Genomic DNA, 26161 nt, shown 5'->3' on the forward strand with positions numbered 1-26161 from the left:
TTGTAACAAATTCAATAAAGATTTTTTAAATGATCCGTATTTTTTAAAAGACCCTATCACCAAATACAGCCACATTTTGAGGCACAGGAGGTTAGGACTTTGACATATGAATTTGAGGAAAACACAGTCCAGCTCAATAACAGTAGCACAGCTCTTCAGACTGGCCATACATGAAGTCCCATATTCCCTCAACTTGCTCCAATACTTGCTGCCACCCAGCTTTCTAAGTTTTGCCAAACTCATAGGCATAAGATAATACCTTACAACTGTTTAAATAGGTATTTCTCTGTATTTCTAATGATTTTAAACATCTTCATATGCTTATTAGCTTTCTGGGTTTTCTCTTAGGCAATTTGCTCATTTTTCTGTTCAAGTCCCTTATCTTCCTTAATGATTTCAGGACTTGCTTGTATATTAATCCCTTGCTGATTTCAGACATTGTAAATATCTTATCATTCTTTAAACTTTGTGCATGAAATCATGATTTGTATGTCATCAGATTCATTGATCATTTCACCTTGAGGGTTGTGCTTGTGATGCGTTTTGTTTAAGAAGCACTCTTTCATGCCGGGTCAAATACAACACTCCCTGGTGTTCTTCAATGAATGAAATAGTTTTCGTCCTGCACATTCAACCGGAGATGTCTTAGAGCTGCTACAGCAGAGCCAGGAGCACTCAGGTGGGCCCTTTCCTGAGCTTCAGTCCTCTGCTGGCCCTGCCCAAGGATGCTACACAGCTGTCAGGCAGCAGCCCTGCTACCTGGCCCCACAGACGTTTGGTTCAGTTCAGTTCAGTCGCTTAGTCATGTCCAACTCTTTGCAACCCCATGAACTGTAGCTTGCCAGGCCTCCCTGTCCATCACCAACTCCCGGAGTCCACCCAAACCCATGTCCATTGAGTCAGTGTTAGAGTCCCAGAAAAAGGCAGGCAGTTCATCAGCCTAAACTAGCACACAGCCCTCCTGGCACAGAAAGGGCACCCTTTATGGGCGAAGATCCCTTTTTATTCTCTGTGGCACTTTTTATTCCAAGTGTACCTTGTTCTCAACCCAAAGGACAAAGCTCTGGGCTACACTGTCACCGGCTACCTAGGACAGGCCTCAACTCCTGCATCTGAACAGCAATAGGGTTGCACCTGATGGTGCCTAAAGGTTCTGTCAACTCCCAAATCCCAGAACTCAATAATCCAGATACTTATTTTGAAAGTCTTTGTCCTCCTCTGAAAATCTTCGCTCAGGACTGATGGTGACGAGAAACTTGGAGCATGCGTTCCCCTATGTGGTTAAAGCGTGGTCAGGAAAGCTGGGTGCATTTGTTTTCTTTCTGGGGAATTCTATCAGCTGCTGAAGGAATCACCCTGCAAAACAGCACCAGTCCCTGGGCTGGGAAGCTGGTGGTGTGCCCTCTGGTGGCTGGTCCTGGGAAATGAAAAAAGAAAAAAACGATATGACAGGAGCTCAGAGCCCAGAACAGGGAAAGGTAACTAACTGGCTGGGGGCACACAGCCAGGCAGAAGCAGAGGCTGCAGAGAAGGCAGCCCTCCCAGCCCCCAGGCCAGGGCCACAGTTTCTATTTTGGTTTTCCCAAGGTTCTTCCTGGACCCATGATTGCATTCCAGACTCCAGGGATTAGTGCTGAAGACTATTTGAGCCTGTGCACCTGTCTAGACCTCACTGGACAAGAGGACTTGAATTTCATTTCTCTCAACACAACCCCCTCCATTATGCCAGGCCCACATCACCCCCTCTAGGAAAACAGACCCACAACTCAGAATTTTTCACACAAACACACAAGTTAATGAGCACCTTGGATTTATTCTCTTCCCACTTCCAGAGCCAGCTTGTTTATTTTATATATATATATATATATATGTATATATATATATACACACACATAGTATATAATGGTTATACAACATTCTTTACCTATATCAACACGTTTAGACTTTATGACTGTCTGAAAGTTTGTTAAAACACACTCATCATATACTCAAAATAGATCTTCGTTATTACATGAAAACAGAAGAAGCTCGTATAACAAGGGTAGCAAGCATTCAAAATTAATATGTGAGATAAATGGTTTTCCCTGGCTAAACAAGCCTCAATCTTTAATGCCCTCAATCTTCAATGGAGTAGAAAACTCCATTAAACAAAATGGAATCCTGGGGGCCACATCGTATGAATGACTCATTGGATAATACTTGTAGAACAACCCAGAATCGCTTAAGTCTGAGGGTTAAAGAAGGTCTTATGTACCCAGCACAGGGTGAAGGAGCAGAATGGATTTGATCCTTTCACACTACATAAAGGTGCTTGCGGGCAACAGCCTCGCCATCAGTACATACGGGCAGATGTTCCTACATGCTTCCGTTCCCAGATTTTACTGACAAGTCTTTTTTCACAGGTTCTCTACCAATCACATTTCCCCAGCAATACACATTTGACATTACTGCTCCCAGATGGCAGAACCAGAGCTCTCCTCACCTGGGTCAGAAACAGGCCATGAGATCTGGTCTAACCAGCAGACCTGGCCTCCCTGGATCCTGGAGGACCAAACATCACTGGTACTAAAGGTGCTGTGCCTGGAAGGCAGGAGGCAGGTCCAGGGGCAGGAAGAGAGGCCACTACCTTCCTGCAGTGAAAGCATGAGGCGTTTTTCTGCAAAGGTCAGAAGACACAGCTGTGCTGAGCTGCGCTGCCTGAAGCATGCAGAACCTCCGCACGCTGAGTGGAGCAAATGCAAAGCCTTTCTCCTCCTGCACATGAACGATGGATTCACCCACCATCCCCTCCATGACTGCTTTTCCCCAGCCAACACCTCGCTGGGGAGCAGGCTGATATTACCACCATTTCCCAGAGGACCCCAGCCCATGGGCCACAACTCGCCCACTGTGGGGCCAGACCAAGTGGAAGAGCCGTGCCAACCTCCAGGCCTGGGCCAGTTGACAGGGCACTTCATCCCGCGTTACCTCTCCAGGGCACATCTACTCTCTTCTTCCACCTGTATTAATGCTCAGGGCGCACAGGTAAGGCTTCCCTGCACTTGACTGGGATTCTGTGTAGAATCGCTTGGAATGTGAGCAACACTGGGGCAGGTGTCTGCGTGCTCATCTGGCCTCCATAATCCCTCCCTCCTGGCCAGTCCTCACTTGCACTGTGCTGTTCTCTGAGGGTCACCCATCCCGGTGTGACGAGTGGCTGATTCCATCAAAGAATAGTGAACAGCAGCCCTGGTTGAAAGTATAGCGTGCAACCCCCATATGCCAAGGAGACAGCTGCTGTCTTCCAGCAACCAGCCAGGCCCCACCTCCACACTTCGTCTGCCCCCTGCTTCCTGCACCCCAAAGAGCCAGCCTTGCTGTGTGCCTGTGGTGCTCAGGGGAGAGGGCTGGGCCTCAGTGTCATCTGCTCCCTCTCTGAAGCTCCTGGACCCACCCTGTCGATTACAGTGAAAGGTGGCTTCCCCCTCCATCCAGAGCCTCTAATTTCAGCCTCTGTCGCTAGGACTGGAATGTAGGCAGCAGAAGTGCAAAGAGGCAGGGGAGATCTGAATGGGGGCACCTAGGAAAAGAACAGGGAACTCAAGGTGGGGGTGGGAGGAAGGATGCTAAGTGTTCTCATTTCCTTCCAATATCCTTTTTCTTACCCTTTGAAGATTTAAAACTGACTCACAGATAAAAGGGGTGCCAGCTGCAGAAGCAAAACCGGGAGCCTATGGTCATCCTCCCACTGCGGGCAGTGAGGCCTCTAGTACCGAGAGGAAATCCCACCCAAACATACCTCCGAGTGTCCCTGCCCAGGACAGGAAACCCAAGCATGGCCCTGTCACAGTCAAGCCGGAAAGAAAAGCAGAGCCTACGTGGTTCCCTCACTAGCACACCTGCAGGCGGGGAAGCCTTGGGCTCGGCCCCTGCCGGACAGCACTGAGCCACATCCCCGCCCAGATAGAGCAGACGGACACTGCACACAGTGATGCTCAAGATCTTGCCACATCTGACACCAGAAGGCACTTTTAAGGGTTTTCCAACATTAGCAGCCGTGAGATCAGTTAACGACTGAGAAAACAAAGGCGCTAGAGCAGCTAAAACGAAGGCCCATGGCGGAGTGAGGGCCATGTGGGGTCAACTTTCTGGCATCAAGGATGACACAGGGCTAAAAAGCTCTACGCCTGACCAAGTCAACCCCGAGCCTGCGATTTCCCTTGGACAAAATCTCCAGAATGCCTTTCCTATCATCAGCCTCTTCCTCCACTTGAATTGAGGCTGCTCTTAGCTGAATTTCAGTTACGTAATGTTTATGTGGTCATTACTCTGTACTGTTTGCCGACTGCGTCTTTTCCCTTGGTTTGCAAAAGTAAATCTCAGACCACATGTAGGTGTTGACAGATTCAGACCACATTCGACCAGCTTGTGGATCACCACTCCATTAGGCCAGGAGGGTCTCCTCTGCAAGGACTGTGCTTCACTACTTGCTGAATGTGGATCACAGACCCCCAGGGCATCTGGGTACCGGGCTACGTGGCAACACCAATAGCACACGAACTCAAGATGAAAATAATATATTGGTAAGCTGTTCTAATCAACTTTAAAAGCTCTGTGTGCGCTGCTAATATGAAAAGATTGTCTCTCCTCCTTAGCTTCCCATTCTATTTCACCATCTCTTCAAAGTTATGTCCCAGAAAGCCTGAAAATTTATCTGCTGCTGCTGCTGCTGCTAAGTCACTTCAGTCGTGTCCGACCCTGTGCGACCCCATAGACGGCAGCCCACCAGGCTCCACCGTCCCTGGGATTCTCTAGGCAAGATCACTGGAGTGGGTTGCCATTTCCTTCTCCAATGCATGAAACTGAAAAGTGAAAGTGAAGTCGCTCAGTCGTGTCTGACCCTCAGCGACCCCATGGACTGCAGCCCACCAGGCTCCTCCGTCCATGGGGTTTTCCAGGCAAGAGTACTGGAGTGGGGTGCCATAGCCTTCTCCGCTTTATCTGCTAGGGATGCAGGAAATTAAAGTGTTAGTCTCTCAGTTGTGTCTGACTCTTTGCAACCCCATGGACTGTAGCCCTCTAGGCTCCTCTATCATGGGATTCTCCAGGCAAGAATACTAGGGTGAGTTGCCATTCCCTTCTCCAGGGGATCTTTCCAAACCAGGGATCTAACCCACATCTCCTGCATTGCAGGCAGAGTCTCTTACCATCTGAGCCACCAGTGAAGCCCCCGCAGAAAATTATGCAAATTGAGAAATCATTGGGGAGATGACTCTGAGGTTTAACATCTAAGGATGCTGCCAATGTAACTTTCACGTCCAAATACTTTGATTAAAAATAGGAAATTCTATTATAAGAAAATAAAGTTACCATGGCAACATTTTCCCACTACAGTTCCTAGTCACATGAACTTTTCTTTTAAGTGACACTAGGTAGCTCAGTAACAATACACCACCAGTAATGAAATGACCAAGGTCAAGTGAATTCCCTAAAATGACATCCTTGCTTTCCTTACCTGCTCGTTAACTCCTGTGATAGTTTTCAACTCTTAAAAACTACCAAAATAGGAATCTGTAATTTATCAATATCACACAATTCAACCCAGAGTATTCTATGCAATATGGTGGAGCTATTCATATTCCAGACTTCTACAAAGAACAATCCAAAAGCCAAACTTCCCAAATGGCCTCCTGAGCAGTACTGGACAACCCAGGCTGAAGTTTCTAGAGGCCTCAGGGATCATATTCAGATCTAAATTTTGGAAAACTATGATCAGTCAATATTTTGACAATGAGAGAAAGAAAAGTACTTTTCAGAGCACCTGTGTGTGTGCAAAGTTGCTTCAGTCATGTCCAACTCTTTGTGACCCCATGGACTGTAGCCCGCCAGGCTCCTCTATCCATGGGGATTCTCCAGGCAAGAATACGAGGGTGGGTTGCCATTTCCTTCTCCAGGGGATCTTCCCAACCCAGGAACTGAGCACAGGGTTAATTATAAAGCTTTATAAGCTATAAAGCTCTAAAAAGTTAACATACACATAACCTTTGTTCATATAAAAATGAGGGAGTTGGTGATAGACAGGGAAGCCTGGTATGCTGCAGTCCATGGGGTCACAGAGTCAGACACGACTGAGCAACTGAACTGAACTAAATCTAATTAAGATGATTACAAAAGGTGTAGAGGAGTAATTAATTTGTGAGGTCTTCTGAGAACAAGTACTCAGGGTCAAGTATTAAAGGACATGATTAAAATGCCCAGCACTCGGCTGCCACATACAATGTTGATGAAGCAGCCTCTCCCACCTGTAACTGCAAACTGCCAACGTGTGAATGTGTGACCCACCTCCTCTAGTTTGTGGCCAACTGCAAGGAGTCCTGATATTCTCATTTCTGCTCATGCTTATAAGCTTATGATCCAGTAGCACTGGTTACTTAATTTTAAAAATATTCAGATATACCCTACAAATAAATACAAAACATTTCTGTATCCCTACAGTCCCACTACCATGAAAGATTATATATAAATTAAATAAGTTCAGTTTTCTCAACCATTATCTCAGCTTCAGTTTGTTCTTAACCCTAAGTGAAGTTCAATTTATATCCAAAATATATTTAAATATTCTAAAGGTATCAGACCTAAGTTATCAAAAATGTAAACAAAATTTATCTATGTTATACCTATAAACCACTTTTTAAGTTAATTCACCCTGTGCTGACCCTCTTAAAAAAAAAACTCACCAGAGTCACATTTAGACTGAAAAGCTGATACAGATGTTTAAGTGGTTCCTTGGAGACAACTGCCAATTACTTAAAACTACCGATACTGAATCTACTGGTTTATTGCATCACTCAACGTAAAAGACCAAAATCATTCCATGTTGGTCTTCCAGTAATGTGCTTTCTGACTGGGCTCCCAGATTCTGCTGTCCAAAGTGCTGAACTGGAGATTCTGCAGTAACTCTCACACAAAACTGAGACCAGATGTCCAGCAACTTCGTGCTTCCCACTGCACCAGTGAAAAAAATCTTGGTTTGAAGGATCAGTCTGCTTTGGTTGAAAGGAACTTCGAGGATGGAAACTTGAGGTGAAGCCAAGAAGTAAAAGGGGAAACGCCGATGACCCTCAAAGGAAAATCAAAGGATCCGTCCATCCCATGGCCTCAGCCTCACACTCCGCAGTCAGACTGCTTGTCCTGAAGCTGCCTCGTCAGTATCTGATGAGAAGACAGGAAAGCCACTCCTATGTGGAAGAGGATTTGCCAGAGGTTCCTCAGCCCATGCAGGTACACGTTGCCCAGGCAAATGAAGAGCAGCATCAGCACCACCTTCATAGTCCTGGCTGGACTGTAGAACAGGTACAGATAACACTGAAATGACACCAGAAGAGGGAGGCCCATCAGAGATAGCAAGATGGCCGAGGTCAGACGCCAGGTCCACTGATAGTACCTGCCCTGCAGTGGCGTTTCATACACGTTGGCTTAGTAAACTGAAATTTGTTACAGTGGAGCTTGGACTCACTGGATCAGTTGTTGTCAATCAGTGGATGAAAGTGGGGATTTGGAAGAGATAAGAAAGTGAAATAGAAGGTTACAGGAGGAATGAGAACACAGCCCTCTTGAAAGAAATTAAGAAATACAGACAGACATGTCCAGGCTGTGCTGTACATAAAGAAGAGATGTGGGTCGGGGGCAGACAGCCAGGTGGGGATACCCTAACAAGAGCAACTGGCCTAAAGGAACTTTTCCTTTGGGGGAGTTATAACAGGTGAGAAAGTTGGTGAGAGAAGCTGTGCTTTTACTATGTTAGTTTTTCCTGAGTTACAACTACATAGGGGACCACTGTTCCCTAGACAGCCTCCCTATTACATCTTCAGAAGCATCTCTGACTCAGGGAAAGGTCTTCCAGAATGATGCTTCCTGTAGGGCTATCACACAGAAAGAGGACATTCTTGCTCTGCAAAAGGTGGAAATCATTTTTTGTTTCAGTGTTTAAAAAAAAAGGCACATTCTGAAAACACAGGGCAATCTGACAAAAGCTCAGAGTGAAGTGGGAGGGAGAGTTCCCCATCGAAAGAGCTAATCAAGTAAGACCGCAGATGAGGGGATGAAGGTGGAACTGGAAGATCCCTGCAGCCCTGAAACGCAAGGTCCAGGAAACTATTCTTGTCAACACCCATGATCTCGGGGACTTGATTTTCCAAAGTATGAGTGTATTTTCAATCTTAGGTTGAAAATTTCTTTTTGCACAATCAGATAATACGTAAAAATAGGCCATCTAGGATGTACGCAGAAGAGAGAGGAAGTGCCCTGAGAAAAGAACTTTTAATTACAAGAAGAAGAGGCTTAAATATGCATAAAAGGTACTAAAATCCTAGACTTTGTAGAGGGTGGGGACAGAGAGTCAGGTTTTTTTGTTAGAATTAACTCTGCTTAAAGGGGATTCAAGTCTTGCCTGGTGGCTCAGACGGTAAAGAATCTGCCTGCAATGCAGGAGACCTGGGTTCGATCCCTGGGTCGAGAAGATCCCCTGCAGAAGGGAATGGCTACCCACTCCAGTATCCTTGCCTGGAGAACTCCATGGACGGAGGAGCCTGGTGGGCTACAGTCCATGGGGTCACAAAGAGTCGGACACGACCAAGCGACTAACACTTTCACTGCTACCTTTTCATAGGGGATTCAAAAGCCCCTTCCTACCCCAGCCCTTAAGCACGCAGCTTCTCCGGAAATAACTAATAATCAAAGCGCTCTAGTTAGTATTATAATTTTTGTTTCATTTCCTAAGGACAGATTTCATTTCTATTAGAAACAACAATTTTTTCCCCAGTCCTGTGTCTGAAAAAAACACATATACCTGGGCGTCAGTTCTGCAGAAAGACATTTCTGTACTTGGATGCCCAGCAATAAGCACAAGGCAGGGCTCTGCCTCACACTGGCCAGGCCCAACCCAATCCCCACTGCAGTCTCATCCCTCCCTTCTTGGGAGCCCGGTCCCAGTTTCTAGTTTCTGTCCTGCACTGTTTCAGAGGCCCTGAGGCCTAGGGCAAATGACTTTCCCTTTCTGGGCCGAAAAGTCTTTTCTCTGTACAATGAGAGGACTGGACAGGATGGGTGGAAAGTTGTTCTGCTAAGGGCTGGGACTGTCCATGATTTGAACCAATGTCTTGGTGGAATGAAAGCAGGATCTGGAAACTCACTGATGGTTCCAACAGAGCAAAATAAGGTAATGGGCTTAACCCACTCACTAAAACATCAACATTTCACCCACCTGGAAAATGCAGGCTACAAAAGGAATAAGAAAAGCCAGAATATTTCCAATTTCTTCATGTGCAACCTAAGACAAATAAGAGGAACACATGAAAAGGAACAGTTAGAGGGAATGAAACAGTATGACATGAAGTGCATTACTCTGCATTGGGTCTGGTATAACCGACAGTACAAAATCCCTGCCTGGGTGAGAAACCAGCCCCTGTTCACGTATCAGACCGGGGGGTGACAGAAGATCCTTCTGAATGGCCAGGATACACCAAGCATGTCCAGTTCCCATGCATGTGTGCTGAGCCCGCAACCCGGAATGTTCCCCACCCCCAGCCCTGCCAACCTCTCAAAATCCAACTCATCTGTCAGTACTAACTTTCCCCAATTCCTCCCACCCCAGGTACTGCCACCTCCTAGTGATGTCACCATACTCTGATATGTGCCCTGAGGCAGGTTCGTTGAGCAACGAACCCCTGTTCTAGTGCATACAGACATTTGGTAAGTATCCGCTTATGAGTCATCATAAACAGCAAGAGCGGGAACCATAGCACGTGTTGGCCAAAGATGGGGTGTGGAAACAGCCAGCCACCACTCAGGGCCCAGGATGCTGCCATTCCCCAAACACCCTGGTCTCTGTAAGGCCCCTGAGATTCAACCTCAGCTGCACTTCAGATTTTAGCTACCACGTGCCTAGGTGTGAGCATCTTGACTCTGGCTTTTTTTTAAATTGAAGGATAGTTGATTTACAGTGTTGTGCTATTTCTGCTATACAGCAAAGTGACTCAGTTATACATACAAGTACATTCTTTTTTATATTCTTTTCCATTATGGTTTATCTCAGGAGGTTGGATACAGTTCCCTGTGCTATAGTAGGATCTTGTTTATCCATTCTAAATGTAATAGTTTGCATCTACTTATCCCCAACTCTGTTTTTAAAGTTAACATCTATCTGTTCATGTTCATAATGGTACCATGCTTGTTTTTAAGTGCTTGAAATACTTCAAAATTTAAAAATAATAAGTAAAAAGCATTAGAATAGAAAGCTGCTTTGAGATGAGCAGGCTGCCAAATCAACTTCATAGTGATACAGTTCTTTTGACAAAGACACAGGGAGGCTGGTATCCATCTGAATGATATAAATCAGAGTATGAGACAACTCTACCCGGGGAAAAAGGGCCTGAATCTTAAAGTCCGAGAGTCAAACTTTGCCTTGGATGAACAATCCAGCCCTTGCAGGGACTCTCGGTGTCCCCAGGGCCACAGCGTGGCCAGCTGTCCTTGTAGCAAGGTGTCCATTTCTCACCAGTATTCCAGCAGCCCCTTTGGCTTCTCAGGAAAACAAATACAAAAGAGCAAGTTTCTTATTTGCTCAACTCACTATGAAGAATAAAACGAGAAGTAAGAATTTTACTTCAATTTTTAAAACGTAGTGAATAATAACCTTGTAAACAATATGCACCCATATCTGCTTCTTCCATCGCCTGTCTTTCGATTTAAACTGTATAGAAAAGGTTACCTGTAAAGAATGTTCTGCGAGGTGAATTCCGCGAATGAGGTTCAGGGCGGCGCACATGATGTTGAGAATAAGGGAAAGGATGCCCAGGGCTGTCACTGGTTCCATTCGGAAACTAGGAGCTTCACAAGGAAAAAAAGGAAGTGTTTAGTGAAAACAATTTCTATATGAAAAAAAAGTAAAAACATGAACTAGACCTCTGCTAATGAACAAGTTCAATTAAACACACAATCGCAAACATATTAATTTAAAAAGCAGCTGTAGTTAGAGTGGGAAAAGGCAAGGGATGAAGGACAGAAAGGAGCTGGAAATCCAAGGTGAATTTCTTCGAGAAAGAGGCCCTTCTCTAAGAAAGCATAGATTTTCTTAAGTACTTCATTTCCTTTCTATTTAAACCAGCGGTTCTCAGCCAGAGATAAGGCTCTTCAATCAATGTCTAGGGACATTTTAGGTTGTCCTCCCTGGGAACAGGTTGCTACAATGCACAGGACAGCTTCCGTAACAAAGAATTTCCAGTACAAAATGTCAGTAGGGCTTAGGCTGAGAAATCCAGATTTAAAACAATTTATGGCTTTAGTTGTAAATTGCTTGTCAAACCCTAAAGCTTTTCTATTACACACCTCAACCATCAGCATGTAAAGTGTTCCATTCTTTTTCTGATAGGGACAATATTCAATATTATGTGTGCTTCTGGAGCAATTCATAGCAAATGCGATTTTTTAAATTTCAAAGTTATTGGGAAGAGGAGGGAAACATGGATTATTTCGGCTACAAGCTATTTCCAGAACTCTAATCAAGACAAAATGATCACTCCCTCTTTAAAGATAACTGCTAAAACTGACTCTGGTTCACACAATTAAGCAGGGTCCCACCATTCTCTTGCTGTGCTCCTTTTATTAATTTATTTTATTTTTTTGCTGTGCCACTCGGCATGTGGGATCCTTCCCTGACTAGGGGTGAACCCCCCATCCCCAGCACTGGAACTGTAGAGTCTTAGCCACTGGACCACCAGGGAAGTCCTTGCTGTACTCCTTTTAAATCATCCTTTTTTGTCCTCACATTTCCCGCATATGGATACACACACACACACACAAACACCACAGCCCAACTGATGCCTACTGTTAGTGTGTTAGTTTACACTACGAAAACTCCTCTCAGAACAGAGCTACCTGTTAAGACTCTAGACTTGGGACAATAGTGGGGAGTCAAACCACAGTAAAACGTCCTAGAAAGATAGGCAAGTTGTCACCTTCTGCATTTGCTCCTCTTGTCTACGTGGTTAAAAAACAAAACATACATCACAAAGTGACCCTGTCTTCAGGTTCAGCAAAGGAGAAGCTTGGGGTCTGATGCCCTAGACATCCTTCCATGAATGTTAAGTCCAATCCCAATGTAAATTACAACAACTTACTGAATGGCATAAGAGTCAATCCAGGAATTCACTGGTTGAAACAGTTCAAATCGAAAACCAAAGTTAAGCCAAAAAATGTGAACATTTAAAAAACACCACTTTCAAAATTCAAGCAATGAGTTTAGCATAAAACTGTTAACAAAGTAATTAGACTGTTATAGTATAGATGGTTCTGTCTTCCAGGGAAGGATTATACCATTACAGAGTTCTTAGAATGCAAATATCCACTTTAACTCAAAGTTGGTTTAACTGGATATAACTGTAAACAAAGAATACCAAAAAGCATGCTTTGCTATGTGCTAGGTATTGAATGCTTCATGTTGTTAGTGGCACACTAAGTCACGGGTGCCAGGGCGCTGTGAATATGTTCATCAACACTTCATCCCTCGACAAGGACTCAGAAATCCAAAGGGACAGAGAGATGTTTCTGGGTCCCACAGAGAACCCAAGAGCGAGAGGTCTAGTAGGCCTGGCCCTGACCCCTGCCCACTCTCATCCCCACAGCCCTCCACGCCCTCCATCAAGGAGTGGGGGTTTCTTGGTGGAGATTTGCAATGTTTCACCATTGCAGTGATGAGATAAGGACTCACTGTTAAAGGAAAAAAGGAGAGAGAGAGAATGTACAAATCTGTACTATTCAACAAGTGACTTCCAGCAAAGGAGAATGAAAATCTCCTTCAGTTCAGTTCAGTTGCTTAGTCATGTCTGATTCTTTGTGACCCCATGGACTACAGCACACCAGGCTTCCTTGTCCATCACCAACTCCCAGAGCCTGCTCATGTCCACCGACTCATGTCCATTGAGTCAGTGATGATATCCAACCATCTCATCCTCTGTCGTCCCCTTCTCCTCCTGCCTTCAATCTTTCCCAGCATCAGCGTCTTTTCCAATGAGTCAGCTCTTCACATCAGGTGGACAAAGTATTGGAGCTTCACCTTCAGCATCAGTCCTTCCAATGAATATTCAGGACTGATTTCCTTTAGGATGGACTGGCTTGATCACCTTGCTGTCCAACGGACTCTCAAGAGTCTTCTCTAACACCACAGTTCAAAAGCATCAATTCTTTGGTGCTCAGCTTTCTTTATGGTCCTCTCACATCATATGTATGGTCTCTCACATCCATACATGACCACTGGAAAAACCACAGCTTTGACTATAACGGACTTTGTCGGTAAAGTAACGTCTCTGCTTTTTAATATGCTGTCTAGGTTGGTCATAATTTTTCTTCCAAGGAGCATGCAGCTTTTAATTTCATGGCTACAGTCACTATCTGCAGTGATTTTGGAGCCCAAAAAAATAAAATCTGTCACTGTTTCCATTGTTTCCCCATCTATTTCCCATGAAGTGATGGGACCAGATGCCATGATCTTCATTTTTTGAATGTTGAGTTTTAAGCCAGCTTTTTCACTCTCCTCTTTCACTTCCATCAAAAGGCTCTTTAGTTCCTCTTTGCTTTCTGCCTTAGGATGGTTTCATCTGCATATCTGAGGTTATTGATATTTCTCCCTGAAATCTTGATTCCGGCTTGTGCTTCATCCAGTCCGGCATTGTATATGATGTACTCTGCATATAAGTTAAATAAGCAGGGTGACAATACACAGCCTTGACGTACTTCTTTCCCAATTTCGAATCAGCCCATTGTTCCATGTCAGGTTCTAACTGTTGCTTCTTGACTTGCATACAGATTTCTCAGGAGGCAGGTAAGGCAGTCTGGTATTCCCATCTCTTGAAGAACTTTACACGGTTGTTGTGATCCACACAGTCAAAGGCTTTAGCGTAGTCAACGAAGCAGATGTTTTTCTGGAATTCTCTTGCTTTTTGTGTGATCCAACAACATCATTTATATGTGCAGGGTTCACCCTGCTTAAGAAAACAACCTGCTAAGTCACTCTTCTAAATTTCATCAGAAGAGTTGCCTCCCTTCAGATCAGCTTACTTGTCACAACAGTCAAGCTTCTTCTTCTTTTTTTTTTTTTTAAATAAAAGCTACCTGGAAACAAGATCAGCCCATGTCTTTTCCCCCACACATTTTATATACCGCCCCCCACCCAAACACCTTCCTAGTCGAACAATCAATGTCCATTTGAAATACACACTCTCACCTCATTTTCATCAATACCAGAGCACAGCAGGCCACCTACCTGGCTCCAGGTGCATCAGTGTGTGTCCGTTCATCACCCCATTAGCCACATCTGTGTCTTCCAGGGTGAGAACCACTGGTGGCTGGAACTTGAGTTCCTCCTGAATTTTTCCTAAGCTGCTGTCCATCTGGGTGGAACTTACATAGTTAAAATGCCACTTCACTTTCTGAATGACATTGTCTGTGAAAAGAGAGCAGTCCAAACTGAATGTCATCACAATGGATGTTATAAGACAATAGGTACACAATGAAATTTGCATTTCTAAGCAAGCTAATAAGTTAGCCAGACTCTGAAGAGTGTCAACTACACATGAGGGTCGAATGATTTGTAGATATCAGGACTGGTCTCATCAGTCTCTCAGAGGAGATTAATTAAAATGTGACAGTCTGTCCATCAGGACCTCAGTGGCAAGGGAATCAGGGGACAGGCTTGAGTCTTAGCTCAAGCACAACTCATAGTACAAACCTGGGCCATTCACAAAGGATTTCTAAGATTGCAAAATGGGGACAGTCATTCTTGACCTGATTATCTCAAGAAAAGGCGTGTGAAAAAAAACTACAAATAAACGTGAATATGTTGTGCAAACCAGGATTATATGAAAGGTATTGGTTTTAATTATTTGATTTACATTTAGTATTAATCCATTACCAACTTTTAATAAGTACTTGAGGTGAAGTTTCAAATATATTGACAAAACAAAATCATGTATAATTCTAATATCCGTGTGGGGTGTGTGCATGCGCTCAGTCGTATCTGACTCTTTGTGACCCCATGGACTGTAGCCCACCAGGCTCCTCTGTCCATGGAATTCTCCAGGCACGAATACTGGAGTGTGTTGCCTCCAAGGGATCTTCTCAACTCAGGGACTGAACCTCAGTCTCTTGCATCTCCTGCATCGGCAGGTGGATTCTTTACCACCGTGCTACCGGGAAGCTCTAATATCCACATACTTTTACTTTCATTCTACACTCACTCAATAATGAGCAAACGTGATGCCAGGAAGGGGCTCCTGTGAGACAAAGCCCACCACTTTCAAAGGAGGAGGCATGCAGAGATGACAGGGGAGAGAACACAGGTCTACCAGCTGCCAATCAAACGACAGCCAAGGGATGCTGCAGCTATGGTCTACTTGGGGACACAGAAGAAGTGGGGCTGAGAGTGGCAGTCCTCACAGGGAGGCTTAAGAGGGACTTGTGGTCTATGTCACAGGCCTACCAGGTGCAGGCTGGAGTACCAGGGAGTTTCCCAGCACCTCTGGGTGACACCAAAAGACAGTGCTGGCCCTATTACTGATGGACTGGCCACAGACCACACGAGGGGGTGTGAGCAGTAGCTGCCAGAAAGCCTAAGTGGCCACATTTCCAGGTGGCAGCCCTACACCTGACCCTGAGAACCAAATGCTGTCAGCCCCTCATTCAAGAGCATCACAGGGACTGTGGCAGGTTACATTGAGACTGGAGAACCCCCCAACTCCCACCTCCACTCCTCTTCTCCCCCTCAAAAATGACCTGAATCACACCTGACAGAAACAGGGCCTATGCTATCACAACTGCTGTGTTCCAGACCCCTGAGCCTCCACAGGGCCTCTCTGACAGAGCCTAGAAAAGTAGTCTTGTCTTCCAGAGCTGTGTTTCTCAAACCTCTGCATGAGGACTAGTGTTTCCTTATTTCCAAATGGTTGCAGACAGATACTTGGATAAAATACAGCTGAAAATGTCACAGGAATGTCCAAGTACCGTAAGAATGTCTAACCTTTTATTGTCACTCCCTGTATGTGCCTCGCGCTGGAAGCACAGGTCCATGAACCACCCTTGAGCAGCGCTGCTCTAGAGCAGGGGTTGGCACAGTGTTCTCAGAGTGCCAGACAGACAACGTTTTAAGTTTATAGGCCCCAGATGGCCTGTCATAGCTCATCTCTGCCAGGGAAGGGCAAAAGCAGCCACAGACAACCTGTCAGTAATAGAGCAAGCATGGCTGTGTTCCCCTTTATTTACAAAAACAGACTCTCGGCCTGCAGTTTGCTGACCCCCCTGCTCCAGAATAAGACACAGGGTTCACCCTCTTCTACCCCGCTCCAAGCTCTGGAGAGGTAAAAAGCCAGAGTGTTGGACCTGGCTTCAAGTTTGCAGGCCCCTTTCATTGCTGTGAAATTTCATTAAAAGTGAAATGAAGTCGCTCAGTTGTGTCCGACTCTTTGCGATCCCATGGCCTGTAGTCTACCAGGCTTCTCTGTCCATGGGATTTTCCAGGCAAGAGTACTGGAGTGGGTTGCCATGTCCTTCTCCAGGGGATCCTCCTGACCCAGGGATCAAACCCAGGTCTCCTGCATTTCAGGCAGACACTTTACCCTCTGAGCGACCAGGGAAGCCCCCTGAAATTTCATGGCATGAGGCTATTCTTCAGTGACATGGTCCTGAACCTCCAGTGATTTTCCCTGATGGTCAAAGCCAAACTCAAACTGGAAATTCTATACATACGATGCTGCAAGAAAGAACAACAACTAAGAAAGTGGGTTACAAACCAAATTCGAGAAAGGCATATGGCCTGGAGGCGAGGCCGACACAGGTGGTGTCATAGGAAGCTGTAAATTCCCACCACAGTGTCTCCAGGAAGCAGAAGGCCATGGCTGCTGGACACTGGAGGGAGCAGATAGCCATGCAGGCCACGTCCCGCGAAGAAGAGAAGCTGTAACGAAAGGAACTATGTCACCAGGGAACAGACCCACATATTCACATCCTGCACCCGGCCATCACCTTGCCTCCACTCTGGATCTGCTGGGCCTTGAACAGTCTGGAGCTGTCTGTTGCATACATATCGTCTCTTCAGGTGGACCTGCCCGGGACTGTGCCTTTCTTACACTTCCTCGAAAATGTATAGCAGCATTTGCCACTGACAAGGTGTGATTACTCTAACTTGCCTGCGTCCATGCTAACTCACTCAGTCATGTCCGACTCTTTGTGACCCCTTGGACTCTAGACTGTCAGGCTCCTCTGTCCGTGGGATTCTCCAGGCAAGAATGCTGGAGTGCATTGCTGTGCCCTCCTCCAGGGATCACTTTAACTTATTAATCATTAAACAAGCTATGGGACTGCTCACCTGTAACAAAAAATGTCTGTTTCCTCTGTGAAAATAATGGTGAATATTTAAGTTAAAAGACAAACGAGTAAACACTGTATATTCTACTTTTCAAATAAAGACTGAATTGCCCAGAATTTCATTTGAAGTCATAGGTTTTTGCTTTTTCTGAGAAAAGGTTTCCTCTTTGAGGTACAGCACAAAATGTGCATAGAATGTGAGATTATTCCAACCTAATGAGGACGGGACCCCCAAGGAAGGGGGTTTCAGGCACCCAGAGAAGGGAGCTGCAGATGTGGGCAGATGCAGCTTAGTGTTGGCTCCTGGGCACCCGGCCAACAGGTGACAGCTTCACATGCCTGCCATCTGGGTCCGTCTTCAGGCCACAGCTCTTCTTGCCTGACAGCCCCACCTAGTCTGGAGGCAGGCCTAGACTTTCCCTTTCATTTTCCTGATTCTGAGACTGGACTACTCTAATGGATCCCACCTTACTCAGGTGAATCAAAAATTTACTATTAAGGAGAGCAAAAAGGACTTGGGAAGTGAAAACCTAAATTCTGGAAAAGAGAGATGTAAAATCTGTAACAGCCCATTGTGAGATTTCAAAACCTGCCTTGCCCCTGATCCCTCCACAGGACGTCTTTTGTCTCTAAGCCCTAAAATAAGAAATGACACAACCAGAACCTGGCTGCTAGTTGCCTGCACTCAAATCCTGGCTCTACCACCTTAGGTTAAAAAGTTGTTTAACCTCAGTTTCCTTCCCTGTAAAATAGGTCTAATACCATTATCTACCTCATAGGCCACCTGCAGCACTTAGAATAGGGCCTAGACCATAGAAAACAGTACTAGTTCTTCTGACCATGATTACTGTAACCACCTGATTCCTGCTTCCACTGGAGCATTGGCCTCACTGTAGCATGCTCAGTGTCCTCTCATTTGACTTGGAGTTCCTTGAGAAGACGGACCTACTGATGCTCATTTTTCACTCCCCTGCTCCTGTCACATAAAAATTTTTTTTTTACTTTAAAATTTGTTTTAAAGGTGAAAACATTCTAAAAAGCAAAAACTGAGGGCTAAAACTCCAAGTCAAGCCTTATTTTCTTGGTGTCCTCACTCTCATCCTTTTCCTTGTCCTGACATTTTAATCCAGTATTTCCTCCCGACTTGCCTTTCTCCACGCCTGCACCCTAATGCAGAAAAAACTACCAAACTAAAAGCATGAAGACTGGGTGACCCGGTGCTCACAGTGCTCATGGCCTCTCCGCTCACAGTGAGGTGGGAGTGAGGCTGCAAAGCTCGAGCGCCTTTGATTCTACTATAGATACACGACCTCGAACCACTGTCTGACATGAGACCTCCTCTTCATATGGTGTGATTAGCATAATGCCACTTCTGCTCATGGTTCAGAGTGACCCAAATTGGGTTGATATTCTGGAACAGGAAACAGGCTTGCTTACTGGATGCTGAAGTCACATCCTTCTGCGGAACCTCGACCTGGATACTGGGCCAGTCGCAAGGCTAAAGTCTTGAGGCGTCTCCTGCATTCCAGGAAGTCTTGGCTGTGGTAGAAATCAGTGGAGGCCGAGAGCGGCAGTCCATCCCTCACCCTTACCACGCAGGCAAAAAGGATCAAGGACATGGTCCGCAAGAGAAGTCATGAGGACACCTGAGGAAGGAAGGTCACCTTGTTACTGAGGGCCCAGTGATGAGCTGGCAGCACCCCACCCTGGAAATGTTCACTCTGGGTTGTCTCGCCCTCACCTCTACCATAAATGCAAATGTGTGGCTTTTATTATAACTTCCCTGCCCTCTGTTGCTAGATCACTCCCAACTGTCGCCCCTCCATTAGCCTCCCTGTCTCATCTTCACTTGAAATCCTCCTTTTCCTTCTCTCTAATGAATGTCTCCATTTCCAGAGTTAAACCAACTGGGATGAGGCAATGGAGATGTGAGGAAGCAGGCCGAAAGGGAGCCATGGCAGTGACAGTGAGGAATAGGACACAGGCCGCAAGATGGCCCCAAAGGGCCAGGAAGAGCCTGATGCTGATGCAGCAGGGACGGGGTCCAGGGAGCTGTGCGTTTCAGGTGCTCCATGAAGGTAAGTGCTGAGTGGTTCACTTGCCATATCCTGACCTGCAGTGGAGGGATTCTGAGCATTTAACCTAAAGCTGGTGGCAAGGAAGGCAGAAGGCGAAAAGAAAAGAGAGGATAGCGTGTCCTCCTGAATTTCTTCACGTTTGACACTGAGCCAATCTTCAGAATGATGACTGAGTTCCTCCAGATGGCTAAAGCAAGTCATTTAGCAAATGATATTATGGTAAGATACTAAATATTTAGCCATGATAGGTGAGCACCATTAAGAAACACTAGGAAACAGATTTGGAGGCCTCGTGGTGCCTGAGGCAAACTGGAACAAGGTGCTTCTCAGGGTGGAAACAGCCCTGGACCAGTTCTGCAGGCAGAGCCTGGCGAGGGTTTCAGCCCCCATCTGCAACTTCTGCGTGTGCTCGCACGGGGCGTAACCTCACACCTGCGTGCGGCAGCCCTGCACCCAGGGATTAGGGGGTGGCTCTATCAGCTTTCATGCATCTTCCCATGTATCCACACATCCTGTTTCACAGACCCTGTTGTCAGGGCCTCTACCTGGATAGGATATTAGCAGGTGTGTGCACTGCCAAAGAACAATGGGGATGTAATCTGGCACCTCAATTCCCATGAGCAGTAGGAAACGGGAGCCCCAGGATACACGCTGCTCTTTTCACCTCTGTGGCTCTGTGCATTCTTCACCTGAGTTCACACTCCTCAGATCTCACATCCAAATCCACACCAAGGACTGTCTCCAATACACCCTCCTAGAAGTACTTTTACCTCTCTCTAAATTCCCAGAGAAACTACCTCTTTGTTTTCTGTGTTACTGACTTACCATTTCTACTACCTAAGGGTAAGTTCTAAGAATAAAGGCCATATCTGTAATGGATGAATGGATAATTAATCCCAGTTTAAACAGGAAGAAACTGCAGTAGTATAAAAATAACAGAAGGCTAAAGGCTTCCCCAGTGGCTCAGATGGTAAAGAATATGCCTGCAATGCAGGAGACAGGAGTTCAATCCCCAGGTCGGGAAAATCCCCTAGAGAAGCGAATGGCAACCTACTCCAAGAGTATTCTTGCCTGGGAAATCCCATGGACAGAGGAGTCTGGTGGGTTACAGTCTGTGGGGACGCAAAAGAGTCAGACATGACTTACCCACTAAACAACAACAACTACAAAATAAAAATTAGTCTACAAGGCAACAGACCATACATAGCCCATTTCTCCAATCTCCCCAGACTTTTCATTGAGGGGTAAAAATGTAAAAAATCTAAGGAACTAGGAAAGGAAGAAATAAGCAAGAAATAAAATGACTCCTATCTGCAGATGACATAATTGTCTACATGGAAGATCCCCAAGAACCTACAAAAAAACAAAAACAAAAAAACCTCCTAAAATGAAGGAGGAGTTCAACAAGGTTTCAGAATATAAGATCAACATACAAAAATCTATTCTTTTTCTACATACCAGCAATGGATCATAGAAACAAAAATTTTAAATAACATTTATCATCATCCCCAAAATGATCTCAATAAAGCTATACTTTTTTTAATGCAATGTTAGTTGCTCAGATGTGTCCGACTATTTGTGATCCCATGGACTGTAGCCCAGCAGGCTCCACTATCCATGGGATTTCCCAGGCAAGAATACTGGAGTGGGATGCCATTTTCTTCTGCAGGGAATCCTCCTGACCCAGGGATCGAATCCAGGTCTCCTGCAGGCAGATTCTTTACCATCTCAGACACTAGGGAACCCCATTTTTAATGCAATACTTAGGTGTAAATCTAACAAAACATGTATGGGACTTGTAGGCTGAAAACTATAAAACACTGCTGGAAGAAATCAAAGAAGTCCTAAGTGAGGAGATATACCATGTTATGAACTAGAAGACTCAACATAGTAAAGATCTCCTCCCAAAGTGATATACAGGTTCAATATAATTCCTGTAAAAATATCAGCAAGATAGTTTATAGATATAAATAAGAATATTCTAAAATTTATACGGAAAGGCAAGGAAGCTAAAATAGCTAAAACAATTTTGAAAAAGAATAAAGGGGACCATACCTCACAATCTTATTTCAAGACTTGTTGTATAGCAACAGTAATCAAGGCTGTGTGTTATTAGCAGAGGGATAGGCACACAAATCAGTGAAACAGAATACAGAACCCACAAATTAGACCTACACAAGAACAGTCAAATGATTTTGGCAATGGTACAAAAGCAATTAAATGGAATAAGGACAGACTTTTCAACAAATGGTGCTGGAGCAATGAATATCTATAGGGAAAGAAAGAGGGAGAAAGGGAGGTGTGAATGGACGGAAGGAAAAGAAAAAAAGAGAATCTTGACCTAGTCTCACACCTTACATAAAAAGGAAATCAAAACAGATCATAAATTTAAATGTAAAAACTAGAAGTATAAAAGTAGAAGAAAACAAAGAGAAAATGTTCAGGACTTGAGGAAGGGTTCTCAGGTATGAGACCAACAGCACAATCCATAAAAGAAACTGCAATAAATTGGATTTTATCAAAGTTTAAAACTTTTGCACTGCCTAAATCCACGTGAAGAGGATGAAAAGAAAAGCAAGAGAGTGGGAAAAATATTTTTAAACCACACACCTCCAAAAGGACTCTAGATATTTAGAATTTTTTTAAAGCACTCTCAAAAGCCAACAGTGATAACAAAGATCCAGTTAGAAAATGGACAAAGCACATGAACAGACATTTCACCAAAGAGGATATAGAGATGGCAAAAAAGAATGGGAAAAGATATCTAGCATCTCTAGCTATTAAGGGAAACGCAACTTAAGATCACAGTGAGATAATATTACTTACTGATTAGAACAGATACAAAAATTTTGAGTGACAGTATCAAATGCTGGCAAACGTGCACAGGAATGGGATCTCTCACACACTGCTGAGAAGACTTTAACATAGGACAGTCACTCTGGAAAATAAGTTTGGCATGGAATATAAGTTTGGCAGGTTTTTTTTTAACTAAACATGCAATTATCATACAATCTATCAGTCATACTCTGTACTATCTCTGCACATTCTTGTCAGGATAACTGCCGTTGCTGTTCAGTTGCACAGTCGTGTCCGACTCCTTGTGACCCCATGGACTGCAGCCAGGCCTCCCTGTCCCTCGCTGTCTCCCGGAGTTTGCCCAAGTTCATGTCCATTGAATCAGTCAGTATAATTACTTTAACATAAAAATGGAAATAAGTATTAACTTAAAGTTTTTAATCCCTTACTTAAATTCAGCTCATACTTGTTTTTTATGTTTAAATGTCATTTAAAAATGTCTCTACTAGTAGAACAATATTCTTTTATGCTAATTAACTGTAATTCTGATGATTTATGCATGCATATTGAAGGGCATGTTTTATAGGGAGCAGCTCTGCAACTAAATAACATTTCCAAACTGGAAGGTACTATAATTTCTGAATTCATTATAATAAAAGCTGCTTGCAGATAACCAGAATTCAGTTTATAAAAGGAAAGCAGTGGCATGAATCTGGAAAATCATGCCTCAGTTACAGAAAAAGTTATACAAGGACAAAGGCAGCTGAAGAGTGCTCACACAGACACACAAATCTGTCTTACTAGCTCCTTCTACAGGCCAGGGGACCCTATAACCTAGCACCATGCCTGGCACATACTAGGAAGCTCTCAATATAACTTTTAAACTAATAAAGCTTATCTAAAAACTAAGTTTCAGAACTAATAAAAAAGCTTTCCTACAATAAATCTCCACTTGGAAAAGAGAAAGGTTTACATAAATGAAAAATTTTAAAAGAAACTGAAGTAGTAATCAAATATAGCACCCTAGTTACTATTAGAGTTTATAAAAATTATATTTTAATCTGCCTCTGCCATTTCCCAAATCCTTTTCTCAGCATCTATTTATAAACTGATCATATTATCAATTGTCCCTTTTCTACTAGCAAAAGGCTGTGCTTAGCTGGAGGGCAGCCTGGTTCCCACTGGTTTCTTTTCATCTCTGTATCCTTAACCCTCTTCCAAACCTCTACCACATACACTTCTCCTCCTCTTTCCAAAGAGGGAAAAAGGGGGAAAGACAAACAGCACTAAACAACCAGGCCTTACCAAACAAATTTAAATAAGCAAAACAAGTTTGACTTGGCACACATATATCCAAACACAAGGGTTCACCATAAGGCATTGCTCACATCTTAAAACCACAATACGTAGGACAAAATAGAGAAAATTACGTTTCCCTTACTGAATTCACCTTCAGCCACAGGACTTGAGAATTGGGCACACCTCATTTGCAGTTCAAGAAAGTGCTTTGGTTCTGCATTGCTTGGGGATGAGGTAGGGAGGAGGGTTACAGGTCAAGTTTGCCATTCCTTAGGAGCTAAGAAGAGTAGGGGATGGAATTTGATACCAAGTAATACTATATGCCAGGTTTCCCAGGTGGCTCAGTGGTAAAGAATCCACATGCCAACGCAGCAAACACAGCAGACATCTGCTGTTCGATCCCTGGGTCGGGAAGATCCCCTGGAGAAGAAAATAACAACCTACTCCAGTATTCTTACCTGAGAAATCCCATGGATAGGGAGCCTGGTGGGCTACAGTCCACGGGGTCGCAAAGAGTTTGACATGGCTGACAGTGCGCGCGCACACACACACACACACACAGAGTATTATATGCCAGGCACTATGCTATGAATTTTCACACTGATGATGCTTAATGCTCATAACTATCTATAAGATGGGTATGATCTATACTGGACAGATGGGGAAATGGTAGTTCTAAAGCTCAAGTGGTAGAGCCAGTATTCCATCCCAAACTTCCTTACTCAGAAATACTGGAAAGCCTGTGGTCTTTCCAGTACACTCTGTGTCTCTAAATCCAATCTTTGGGATTACAGCAACTCTATCTTGCTAAAACAGTTCCTTTCCCTAGAGCATTCATACTTAGAATGAATCAGAGATCTGTTAATAAAAGGAGCCAAGACCTAGGGTTACACTAGTTACAACTGCTCCTCACTCATTGTATTCCTTTGGATAAGTCACTTTTCCTCTCTGATCAGCAATCATTTTTGGATGCCTTTGATCTCTGAGGCTCTAAAGGATAAAAAGCTTTGGGACCCCAAAATGTTCTCTGTGTTGTAAACACAAACTCTTAGAGCTATAACAACATTGCCTAAAATGTGTTTTCCAGGGCAAACCATTATGTCAATTTAATTCTATTTAGCAATAACAAAGGAGTCAATTATTTACATTTTCATTTTACTAAAATTATCTCTATCAGAATCAATTTCTTTCTTTGTACATTTAATGAAAATTGACCCTATCCACCGTCTGAATTTTATTTCTTTCCTGACCATGTCACAAATTTCACCAATTACTTTTCACCACTGGGAATATTCTTTTGTGGCTTTGATGTCTACAAACCTAATTAAGCACTGGAGTGCTTAATCCTTCTGGCACTGGAATCTAGATGTAATCCTATAACGGGCACATATGCTCATCAGCTCCGACATCTGATGTTCACAAAAGCTGGTCTACTAAACCCAGTATCTGGTAAACCAAGTCTTACAAGATCGGCACGCTAAGGGAAGTTTGTTATTAAAATACTCTGACGTGAGGTTCGTGGATTATTAAGTAAACAATCATCCCATCATTCGGACACACCCCGTCTCCTCCCACTGTGGGCAGCGCTCCACCGGCATCTGGCAACTGAGGGTTCCCACAGGCTCGCACCTTGGGTCGTCCTGGAGTCAGGAGAGCAGCTGGCGGCAGAAAGGGGAGCCGAGACTTCGGGAAGCCCCAAGAAGCCCTGGAGAACTAAACCGGGCCAGAGGGCCGGACGGGCCGGGGTGTAGGGGGCTCCACTTCCAGGCCCGCCCTGCGCCACACCCGAACCCGCCTGCTCTCGGCTAACGGACCGCAGCGCCCGCCTCAGCCCGCCAGCCCTCACCTCGCCCCGACAGCGGCCTCCGGGAGTCGGCGCCCTCCCGCCGCGCCACCCTCCGCCTCCTCTGCAATCAGCCCACCCGGCAGACCTGGCCCGGGTCACAGGCAGCCCAGGCACAGGTAGACGACCCTGCGCATGCGCGAGTCTTGAACCACAACATCTCCCCTGCCCCCGCTTATTCGCTGGTGCCGAGCAACACCCACACCCAAACCGACCAATCCTGGCGCGCCTCCACTGCCGGGTCCCAGAGGAGTCTTGATTGAAAGACTTCTTAAAGGGCTTCGACCCAAATGTAGATTGGGCATGGCTGGGGTGCGCCTGCCAACTTTCCTCGCGTCTCCCGGTTCTCACCCGCGTGGGTCTGAGGTCCAAGTATGTAATTCCCACGTCCGGAGGTTCGAAGAGGCTTCTCAGTTTAAGCTTAGTTTGAAGCCGGGATAGCGAAAGGTTCTGATGTGTGGAAGTAAGGAGGTTCCGCGTGACGACGCGATACGCCCGGGGCGTGGGTTCGGCTATCTGCTGGGCGAGAGGCCCGAGACAGTCAAACCAAAGATCACAGACTGCTGCCACCCTGGATGAGGTGCCAAAGTCCGGCCCCAAGGGACTCCAATCTGGGGGGCGGACGTACTCACAGACTGGTGATTGATCAACTGGTTGATTTATTCATTTAACAAATCGTAAGCACCTGCTGCGAACCAGACACTATGTCAGGAACTGCGGACAAAACGAGTAACTTCTGATACTAAAATCTATA

General features: G+C 44.9%; 1 protein-coding gene across 10 annotated transcripts; it reads right to left on the bottom strand.

Moving 5' to 3' along the window:
• SEC22C (SEC22 homolog C, vesicle trafficking protein) lies at positions 1-26080 on the bottom strand. Of its 10 annotated transcripts, none has more exons than XM_070776155.1 (9): positions 25194-25404; positions 22495-22662; positions 22296-22407; positions 18829-19037; positions 16818-16981; positions 14297-14476; positions 10748-10866; positions 9242-9307; positions 1-1417 (listed from the first exon to the last, which is right to left on the bottom strand). In XM_070776155.1, the coding sequence occupies exons 4-9, from the start codon at positions 19008-19010 to the stop codon at positions 1352-1354; spliced, it is 777 nt and encodes a 258-aa protein (XP_070632256.1). In that variant the 5' UTR covers positions 19011-19037; positions 22296-22407; positions 22495-22662; positions 25194-25404; the 3' UTR covers positions 1-1351. The 10 variants fall into 10 exon arrangements, with proteins under 10 accessions (XP_070632256.1, XP_070632252.1, XP_070632250.1 ...); XM_070776151.1 differs by lacking the exons at positions 1-1417; positions 25194-25404 and adding exons at positions 1794-7344; positions 25411-25733; XM_070776149.1 differs by lacking the exon at positions 1-1417 and adding an exon at positions 1794-7344.
• Positions 26081-26161: the final 81 nt, after the last annotated feature.

This window comes from Bos indicus, chromosome 22 (genome assembly GCF_029378745.1).
Source record: "Bos indicus isolate NIAB-ARS_2022 breed Sahiwal x Tharparkar chromosome 22, NIAB-ARS_B.indTharparkar_mat_pri_1.0, whole genome shotgun sequence".
In the NCBI taxonomy this organism is placed as follows: Eukaryota; Metazoa; Chordata; class Mammalia; order Artiodactyla; family Bovidae; genus Bos; species Bos indicus.